Source organism: Netta rufina (assembly GCF_964035555.1).
Source record: "Netta rufina genome assembly, chromosome: 1".
Classification (NCBI taxonomy): domain Eukaryota; kingdom Metazoa; phylum Chordata; class Aves; order Anseriformes; family Anatidae; genus Netta; species Netta rufina.
Window position 1 is genome coordinate 54397361 of NC_140123.1, and position 11316 is coordinate 54408676.

General features: G+C 39.8%; 1 protein-coding gene across 1 annotated transcript in view; it reads right to left on the reverse strand.

The window, feature by feature from the left end:
* Positions 1-11044, reverse strand: part of UGGT2 (UDP-glucose glycoprotein glucosyltransferase 2) — a gene marked incomplete at its 5' end in the record, with an annotated part of 86345 nt that extends 75301 nt beyond the window's left edge. The window contains 4 exons of the mRNA XM_084306529.1: positions 544-656; positions 1399-1529; positions 9691-9773; positions 10893-11044. Coding sequence (XP_084162655.1) covers positions 544-656; positions 1399-1529; positions 9691-9773; positions 10893-11044 — 479 coding nt within the window. The remainder of the gene's footprint in view (positions 1-543; positions 657-1398; positions 1530-9690; positions 9774-10892) is intronic.
* Positions 11045-11316: the final 272 nt, after the last annotated feature.

An 11316-nucleotide genomic window follows, 5' to 3' on the forward strand; every position in this document is an offset into this window, starting at 1 on the left:
GGACAAAACCTGCTTAAAGTCTGGATAGATTTAAAGTCTAACACAAGGTAAAGAAAGTTATGCCATCTGTGGTAGACTTTTCTTCCACTCTTACATTCCGGAAACCCTCAAATGCATTGGCATTGACAACACAGAAAGGTCTGTCAGTAGAAGTACAGACTCTGACGCATAAAATGGTAAGCTTGTACAGAAACAACACTGTAAACTTCACTATTCCATAGCAGAAAAATTGAAGAAATACAAAATTATGCATGGGGTTAGAGGAGCAAAGCTCTATGGTTTTGTTTTAGAAGACTATTTTGATTCATAATTGATGAATTTCTGTAACAGAAAGTGTTTAAAATATTTCAGAACCAAAAGTAACTGTTTCAAAATAATGTATACTTTAAATGGGTATGTCTTTAAATATGCAGTAAACCGGGATTTATGGACTTGTTAACATCAAGTATGTAGAATGCAAAATTCCAAAATACTATATGTGCTATAAAACGTTTTCTTCTTTCGTAAACTATTTTTCCTCTTAAAACAGATCATTAAATTTACCTCTTAGTAGCCTTCTTCAGAAGCTTTTTTATTTCATTAGTCTTACAGGTGTGCTTCTCATGGATAACCACAAATGCACTGCAGCCTTCTGGTGGAGGTTCATCAGCTGCAATCTAATATTTCAACAATTATACTTAACCAGAATACTTTGATTGCACTTCAACTTAAACTCACATCCCTTTGATTAAAATAACTCCACAGCTGCCATTGAGTTTTGTTTCTAATTAAGCCCATTCAAAGTTGTGTACATGTGAAAATAGTAATGGAAAATATTAAAAGATTGAGACCTTATAACCTTTGTAAGAGTTAGTCTATCAAATAAAGTCATGTTCCAGAAATCTCAAGTCCCTTTATGTTCTGTAAAAATGGGGCTGAGAAATATCCTCCACAAGCATAAATCACAGACTATACTCTGAGGCATTTTTAATTTTAGCAGCTATCAGTATTTAACTATTTGATCTTTCAACTTCGGAAATACCATAATGAGAGATATGAGAAGTCCACTAAATAACAGATCTAAATGTCTTGAAGATACAAGAAATTTCCTACTTTGGGAATGTCTGAATTTCCACGTGAAAATTTAAAGCAATGCAAAACAAACAAACCAACCCACAGCTGAGTTTTAAGAAAGAACAAACTATCCATATACAACTATCCATATAATTAAAAACAAAGATTTTTTCCTCACAATAAAACTGGCTTATAAAACATCACATCATACCTTTTATAATTTGTATCAGGGTTGACTACAAAAAACACCTGCATGTATATTACTGAATTGTAATAAATATTATTTACTCTGAAGCCAAAATACCACATCAATCATTTACCAAATATATCAGATAATATACTCACCTGCTGAAACATCTGAACAGTTGGAGAATATGCCCGTATGGAAAGTGCAAACTTCAACAGATTGATTTGCAAATTGGATAAAAATTGTCCTGCTTTCTTCAAGATTAAATTGTAGTAAGAATGCTCTGAATCTGTTGAAGAAAAAAATACAAAGTTTTTGTATTTAGCCTCTAATGGTGTGGCTTATCTATCTGTGTTAACATAATATTTGTATATTATGCTAGCACTGACAGGCAGTTCAGAAGTCTTCAGTGTTGTCCACCGACAAATTGTTTTCTTTACCTACAAATTCTCAAGGCTTAATGTAACACAAATGAATTAAAAGTGAGCAGAATAGCACTGGTTAACATCAAGTCATTTTCAGCAATAAAAAAAATCTACTCAATACAGTAATACCTCTTGCGGTCCCATATGGAAAGTCTTGAACAGAGCTTAATATTTCAAACTTATGCTAGCCTTTTAATGCAAATTGTTAAGGTTATGTTCAACCGGCATTATTTTAAAAATGATTTCCTCACATTTAGTCTTGGACCACTCCAATCATTCAGTTTACATCCATAAAGCTCTGCTACTGGCAACATTCTTTGGTCTACTCTCACATACCCTATTTCTTCCCTGGAAATGCATTATTAACAAGAGTACGAAAGGGATACAAGTGAAACAGTTTCCCCTACCCCTCCCAGCAATCTCACCTTCTCAAAGCCAAAATCAGGACTCCAAGTAAGAATGGAAAGTGGATGGAGTCTGGGAACAATGGAAGTTATAATAAAGAACTGTGGTGGTAAATAAAGAGTATCCATTTATTCTTCAGGTGGAAAAAACATAGAATCACATTATGGTTTGGGTTGGAAGGGACCTCAAAGACCATCTAGTTCCAATCCCTCTGCCATGGGCAGGGACACCTCCCACCAGCTCAGGCTGCCCAAAGCCCCATCCAGCCTGGCCTTGAGCACCTCCAGGGATGGGGCACCCACAGCTTCTCTGGGCAGGCTGCGCCTGGACCTCACCTCCCTAAGAGTGAAGAATTTCTCCAAAATATCTAATCTAAATCTATTCTCTTTCAGTTTAAAACTGTTAAACCTAGTCCTGTTCCTACACTCCCTGATGAAGAATCCTTCCCCATCTTTCCTTGTAGGCCCCATTTAAGTATTGGAAAGCTGCTTTAAGGTCTTCACTGAGCCCTCTGATCATCCTCATGGCCCTCCTTGGACTTGCTCCAACAGGCCCATGTCCTTTTTATGTTGGGGGGGCCCAGGAGCTGAACACAGTACTCTACATGGGGTCCAGGAGTGGAGTAAAGGGGAAGAATCACCTCTTCAGCCTGCTAGCTACACTTCTTTTGATGCAGCCCAGGACACGGTTCTGGGCTGCACATAAATATTCTCATGCTTTCCTTAGGCATGTCAGTGGAAGAAGCCTAATTACTCTTTTATCAAATTGAGAAAAATGCCAGTATTAGTTAAGAAGTTTAAGGAATAATGCTCATCAAAAGTCTGAACTGGGCCATGTTTTCTATGTTGCTGTATATGATATTCTTGAACACAAAGTTGAGGAACCAAAGCTGTTATCGTAACAAACATTGTGCACCATCCCTGTCGTAGAGGTTGGTCTTCCACAGTAGGAACAGCTGAAACATGCACAAACTAGTCCAGAATGGACACTGTGGTGAAAAAAAAATCTAAGTAATCAGCATGTATTTTACTTACATGAATAGATACTACCTGTAAAATGCAGTGATTCAGGATCTTTTTCAGCTAAAATTCAAATATTCTCCTATAAAGTTGAAAATTTGCAGCAAAGAGAAAGCAAGTTGAGGGGGTAAACCATTGTAGCTGTCCAGCTTAAATTTACCTATGTTGTTGGTCAACATCTTAATTTAAAAGTGTTTCTTCTGTGAAAGTGGAATGATTGTCCCAGTGGGAAATCCCTCTAGGGGTCCAAAGTGGAACCATGCTGGACCACATACCATAACCCTAGAGGCCATAGTTTTGGAATTATCCATCAACTGAGGCCAACTCTAGATGTAAATAAACATGTGAGCCTCGCAAGTTCTGATGAAAAGGATCCCTTGGGAAGGATTAAAAAAACAAACAACACAAAACAGAATCTGGGATATTAAAAAAAAAAACAAATACAAAAACACAACTTGGAGAAAAAAATTGGCATCTGAGCATTCACCATTCTGATGCCAAAACACTAAACAACATCCTTCTACTCTATAGAGACTGCCCAGTCTTTTACTGCTCCTGTTCAACAGTAGGATTAAAACATTTTTAATCATAGCTTCTGTGATACCCTGAATTTTCTTTGCAGGATTTCATTCATATTATTATATAGCACATATCTGCTAGGCAGTTTCCTTCCTACCTTGTATCCTTGGCCAAGTATTGTAGAATACTTGTCTTCATGTCTCTCTATTCCTTTAATTTCTGAAGTTTCTTAAGTAACGTCCTGGTACCATGGCATTCAAAACTGTCTGAGTTACTGAATTGTCTTTTCACCTACTGTTTGCCCTAGCATTGGGCAATGCTTTTTGTATACAATGATGAAGTACTTCCTATCCTCTTGCTTTCCTCTTTACAACCCCTACCCTTTTGTTCCTAGAACCTCTAGGATCTTCTTTCTGCCTTTTCCTCCTCCCGAAAATTAATTATTTCGAAAGACTCAGTTTGCTGTTATTCACTACACAAAAAAAAAAATTAAAAAAAAAAATAGGATTACAAAAGGGCATGTTCTACACTTCCAGGAATATGCCTTCCTGTAAACTGTGTATAAACATTCCTGTCTAACATTAAATTAATTGGACTACTTACATTTATACTAAAACTGCTGGCTTTATTCAGACTACAGTCTTAGCTCTTTAAATTTCAGCAAGATAAATTAATCCACATCAACAGCTATATGATCCATCTCACGCAAAAACCATTTTTTTAAGTTTATTATATACTTCAAACTATTTTCACATAGTATTTGCTCCTTGATACTTGACAACTGCTTGCCCTTCAGGCACATTTTTAACAACACTCTCTGCTAAAAAGTAGAAGCCATGATACATTTTTAGAATGTTAGAGGCAACCAAGGAGAAACAGATGTTTTGGTCATAAAATGTTTCATGATGGCATATTACCATTAAATTCATTAACCAAGTTGATTAAAAAATAACTAAATGAGATGACATCGATGGGATACAGCTCCCGATTTGAAACATCTAAATGCATGCGTACAAGCTATATGTCTGTAAACTGCCATCCCAGCCAATATAGTCTAGCAGCCAACAAAACATGAAAAGCTATTTAGGTTGCTCTAAACGTGCCTAAATTTGTCAGCTGAATAGCTCTCTAAACTCCTATAGCCAAACTGAACTGAACTGAACAACAACTGAAGCTTAGAAGTAGACTCATATTTATCTATGTTTATCATTCACAGTCTCCAGATGTATTTCATATCACAAGTCGATGAAAAATAATTTAAAAAGAGGGAGAAGACCAGGTCACAAAAGGAAAGCAAAGGTCTTTAACATAGCTCCTCAGACTCCATGCAAATGAGCACGCACACCACAGAAGTAATCTGAATATATGCTGGTGCCCCACAGGAGAATTGAAAGTACTGAGGCACAGAAGGCATGGAGAGTAACTATAAGGGACCTAATTAAGTCAGAAGAGTACAGGGTGATAGGCGTATTGTTTTGAGGGACTGGAGTTTGGGGATTTTTTCAACTTTTTACATGTGTATATCTGTATCTATAGATTACTTAGGGAAGCGGAGAGCTCAAGTAACAGCAGTTCCAGCATCATCGGCCTGTCAAACCCCCGTGACATTCAAGAAACACACCAGTATATATGGAGTACTTTATTGCATGGTTATTATAGAAAAATGCCGTAACTGTGTTATTTCCTCTTGAATCTATATGGTTGATATGGGCATAAAAATACTTATCTGATTTAGTAGTGAGTAATGGTGATCTAATACAGTGTGCAATGATTAACCTTCTATATCTGCAACAGATAATTTGCATGATTGTTGTTTATATGTAATATATTGTTCTATTCTTTTGGAGAAAACAGTTTCCTTATTAACGTCTGTGGGTTTTTCTTTGTTTGGTATTTACAAGGTAGCTGAACATTCAACACACAAACTAAACCACTTAGGAAGACAGTAAACACTCAAGTTATTATTTGTCAGCAGGGAACTAGCTCCTTACCTTCACTCTGTATTCCTAAATTAACCTTTTGAGATATGAAAACAGCACAAAGTTTAAACTGCAATTTAAGTATTTTGTAACTGTGCTGTTTTTTTAATATTTTCACAGCTTTGAGTTCTTTATTACGTGCAGCCCCAAACAGCGTCACTCCCATTTCCAAATTTTCCACAAGATGAGAGGCAAACATATTGCGTATTAAGTAAACATGCAGAATGTTGTCCATGCCACCTGAAGACCTCTCTCTAATTTAATACAGCATATCCCATAATCATCCTTTTTTGATATTTTTCATAGCTGATGATCTCAACGATGCCCAGGTTGATGTGAGTACTTATTAAAAAATGTTGCAACAACTAAACTAACCCTACAAAACGATGTAGCAAATTCCACATACATTGTTCCCACCAAATTTGTTTAATTTCTACAGACATGACAGCTAAACAGACTATTTATAGACCAAATTTTCTATGGCTAAATACTTAAGTGAACAAATTAACAACTGATGTTGATTTGATTATTCCAAATTTAAAACCACAGATTTCACGGACTGATAAGCAACAGGTTTGAAATCATCCAAGGAATGACTTAAAAAAGCCACCACACTTGATACTTTTCAATTGTCTCTTGGCTTCTCTAATACTTTGTGACTCTTCTGAAATACTCAATAGTACATTGGGATATAAATCTACCATCCAAATCTTCTATAAACCCAGCTTTTCAGCTTGAAATCTAGAATTCCTTTAGCTTCTAGGAATTTTCTTCTGTTTGAAATCAACGTATTATCATCCATCTTACCTAGTTTTTACCTATCTTACCTACATCAAGTGTACAACTGAAAAGTCATTCACCCCAACCAAGCCTTTTTAAGTCACCTGCTTTAATTTGCTCAGTTTTTGTTGCATTGTGAATATTCCTCTATGTCTTTTGACATGTAACAGATAAGAAAGAGCTTGTTCTATAACGTCCAGAGAACAAACTTCTCCTCAGAGGTATGCTACTGTATCTCTCCCTGTGCCACTCCAGTGTCTCAGTATTAATATTCTTTACTGGAGCTGACTATTTTATATCAGATGCCTAATGCAGACTTCTCTACTGAAAGTGTCTTAATTATTGCTGGATACGTATGATACTCATAATATTTCTGTTTCACACTTAGGATATTGATTTCAGTAAGACCTTTTTTAAGTTGGAAGAATCAATACTGATGTGATTTGGTCATTAAATAACCACTTTCTTTTCCTCTAAAATTGTAACTTTCCTCCCCCCTCCCCCATTCACAAAAAGCACTGGTTTATTATACTACCTCAGCTGTGAATTAACTTTTAGGAAACCCACACCTGGTGCCAGAACTTTAAACTTTCCTGCATTATAAACATAGGAGTTTGTTGATCATAATATCAAATATACACTTACCAATAGTTTTACATGCTTACTTAAATAAGTATTTTAGTACATTCTTAAGGTTCCCCACTACCATCATCTAATCCTCCTGCGTACCCTACTGTTAGGCAGCTGAGGATATGAGATCTCTCCTTACCCTTCTCTTCAGGATGAATGAAACCCATCTCTCACCCCTCCTCTTAAGTCTGCCCCAGTTCCCCAACCACTGTGGTGATCCTCTCCTAGACTTGCTCCAGGATGACAATGTTTTTAGTGTAATGGCCCAAACTGGCCCATTACTACGGAGGGAGTCTTGCAAGTGCTATTACAGTTAAATAATCACTTTTGTCAGCTGGCTGGCTACACTCCTGCTAACTCAGCACAGTATGTAGCTGGCTTTCACAGGCACAAGAATGCAACACAATGCAGTGTTGACAAAGATATCCAGCTGGTTCTCAAGAACTGCTTTCTAGTCAGCCAGTGCCCCACTTGCACTGTTGCCGAGGTTATTCCAGCCCACGTGCAGGAATCCCTAAGTGCCTTTGCTGAACTTCCCGGTATTTCTGCAGGCCCATCTCTCCAGCCTGCCAAGGCCTCTCTAATGACAGCTCTGCCCTCCAGCTTCTTGATTTCTCCCAGGTTTGCACCATCCACAATCTTGTGGAGGGTGTAATCCACGACACTGTCTGGAGCAATGATAAACACATTAAAAACCATTAGTTCCAAATACTCGCCATAAAAAGGCCACCAGGAGACAGCCAGAGGTCAGGCTGACCTTATTTCCATTTTATGTGTCCTCATGCCCTTGCACAGAACAGTTCTGAAGGCTCACTGTCCTCAGCGATTCTCTGGTTTTGCTTATACTTCTGACTATCCCATTTTCACTAGCTCATGGAATAATTATTTTTTTCCCTTTCCAGTTTACATCCCACACCTACAATCACAGTTCTTTGTACATCATCTACTTCTACTAGAAGCTTTCCGCAAAAATGAAGGGTAAGAGGAGAAGGGCAGTGAGAAAAGAAAGTAGAACATCATGTTCTACTCAACACAAAAGCACATCATGCAATCATAAGCAACAAAGTGTTGTTTACCATGCTGCTCTCTGTTCCTTTCCTCGTAATTTTCGAAGTCTATCAGCTTCTTTGAGCATTGCTAAGCACTCAAATAATGCTCTCACTGACCCATCCACAGGGACGTGACAAACTGTTTTTGATTCATATTCAGTCAGTCATACTTGCAAAAATGTGTTGTACCTTAAATTCCTTCTCCCTCCCATATATATTGCATTCTGAGCATGATTTTTGTCATCTCACTGACATTACTGGCATGGTCTTCATACAACTTGTCAGCCTTTGATTGCTAACATTAACATTCAATTTAGTTAAAACCTCACCTAGTGGCAGGTCCAAGTGATATAGCTCCTCACAATCATGCCTAACAAATGTTACTATTTTGAAGAGCAAATGAAACAAGTGCCTCAAGTACTGTGTTCAGTTTTGGGCCCCTCACTACCAGGACATCGAGGCCCTGGAATGTGTCCAGAGAAGGGCTACAAAGCTGGTGAAGGGCCTGGAGCACAAGTCCTGTGAGGAGCGGTTGAGGGAACTGGGGGTGTTTGGTCTGGAGAAGAGAAAGCTCAGGGGAGACCTCATTGCTCTCTGCAGCTACCTGAAAGGAAGGCGTGGGGAGCTGGGGGTCGGCCTCTTCACACAGGTAGCTAGTGATAGGACTGGAGGGAATGGCCTCAGGTTGTGGCAGGGGAGGTTCAGGTTGGCAATGAGGAGACATTTCTGCTCAGAAGGAGCAGTCAGGCATTGGGACGGGTTGCCCAGGGAGGTGGTGGAGTCACCGCCCCTGGGGGTGTTCAAGGAGAGGTTGGACGTGGTGCTTGGGGACATGGCTTAGTGGGTGACACTGGTGGTAGGGGGATGGTTGGACCAGATGATCTTGGAGGGCTTTTCCAATCTTAATGATTCTATGGTTCTATCCTTAGGTCATTTTGAACCCATTTCACCCTGTTCATCAATTAACCTTACAAATCACTTTAATATTGACCAACCTGTTGAACGATCTGGCAAATATCTAATTTTTTCATTTTTAGTTCTTCTGATTTCTATTAAACTGCTTTCAAGGCATTTTCTGGGATGTCTCATTTACATTTATGTTTAGTTTACTGGATTTATTTCCAGACTTCTAGCAACCCAGTATTCTGTTGTCTAGTCATGCACAATTTGTTATCCTGTTTTGCCAGTAGTATTAATCTAACACACTAGCATAGCTGCTGATAAACCGTCTCAATGCCACCTACAAGTATTAAACATTTTTGGTATTTTCATTTTTTCCTTTAGCTACCTACTTGTTTGAGTTTTGTGGGATTCTCTCCTCTTCAAATATCCTTCATACACAAAATGTTATCTGAATATCCAACTTCTCTTGATGAATCTTATAGGAAGGTATCTTTAATCTTTACATTTCTGTCCCATGCTCGAAGAGCAACTCAGTCTATCTTGTCTTCGTTTTTAAAATAGCCCTGCATATAGATTGCCTGGGAGAAAATACTCTGGAACTTTCTGAAAGAAAGCTACCTAGCAAGCAATAGTGGAAGAGTTAGGCTTTACCTGACAGGAACTAGCTGATGTGTTAGCTTGGATATTTAACAATAGTGTAAAGTGTAAGATATATTAGAACTAGCATGCTGTTTAACTTACCTCCTTGCTTATAAATTGTTAATTCTCGTACAGTTTCCAAGAACTGCCAAAACTTCTCATTACCATCTTCTGCAATAAATTCACTGTTTAAAAAATAAAAATGAATTGTCCATAGGTTGACTTTGCCCAAAGATGTACCACAGTAAAAATCCTCAATTGTTTTAAAGTAACAACAAAAACAACAACAAAAAAAAGCCATAAAGTGTTAACTATTTAATGATCACCTCAGATCTCTGCAGTATGAAATATGAATACTCATGTATATTGGTTAAATGAGAACAAAACCACTACCAACCTGAACTCAACAGTCAAGTTATAAAGCAAAGAGACTACTAATAAACACAAGCAGCTTTTCATTTTATTTTTCCACGTATATACCAATATACAGTTATGTATGAACGTAGTTAAGCACACAAACTTTATTAAATAGATGTACAAATCTAAATGTACAAGTACGAACACAGTGTCAGATTATCATTTTAATTGCATTACAGACTTTTTTTTTAATTCAGTGACAATGTTTATTTCGATATGCAGGGGAAATCCCTGTTCTTTGGTACACTTTTGAAGACAAGTTAACCATTACAAGCATAAAAGGTAAGGTTTGTTTTATTCCAAATACCCTTTTTTCCCCACTTAACGTTAGCACTTTCCCATTTTGTTGTTCTTAAGGAACACCAAGGTTTGCTTGTTGCCCCTCAGGCCTGCCCAGAAGATAACCTTGCTATCCCCAGCTTATCCTTCCCTGATCTTTACTTTGGAAGCTTGCCACCCCTTGGGTTACAGCAGCTTGCAGCTCTCCGAGCAGCATTAAGTACCGTAAAATGCAAAACCGATCACAATAGTAAACCGAATTGGCTGAGGAGCCAGAAGCGTGTAAGAGAAGGAAGCATTTTGACTTTGTGCTTTGAATTAGGAATCACCAATTAACAGCGCCTTTTCTGAAGACACCCTTTACTACTGCAGCCCCACGCCTTTACCCGTGCCTGTACACACCGTAACTTCACTGGTGAGGCAGAAATGAGTTAACTGGCGTGCGATTAAGGTGCTTTACCCTACCCAGGACCCGGCTGCACCGCCGAGGGGACGCTGCCCCGGCTCCCCCCGCCTCCCGCCCCGCAGCCAGCGCCGCTCCCGTCCCGGTCCCGGTCCCCGTCCCGACGCCCGGCAGCGGAGGAAGGCAGCGAGTGGGCTGCACGCACCTCGCCTCCAGCAGCAGTGGGGTGGCCGGCCATTTCGCCGCCAGCCGGGCGGTCACGGCCGGGGAGGAGGCCGGGGCCCCGCGGCAGGAGCAGGGCAGCGCCCGCAGCAGGGCGAGGAGGGCGAGCGGCGCCAGCAGCGCGGCGGCCGCCATCAGAGGGCGGGCAGGGCGCACGCCACCGCCCCCGCGAAGAAATACATCTGGTCCCGCCCACGCGCCGCTTTCCGTCTCCCTATTGGCTGCGCCGTGCCGTCGCCGTCATGTTATTGGTCAGTTCAGAAGTCAATCAGCGGCTGACGACTTATAAGCAGCGGGGGTGGAGGGGGGAGCTTCTTGACACGCGGCGGCGGCCGGGGAGCGCATGCGCGAGTGGTAAGCTGTGGGGGCTGACCGTTAACGGCTCCTCCCTCCCGTCAGGGGACCCT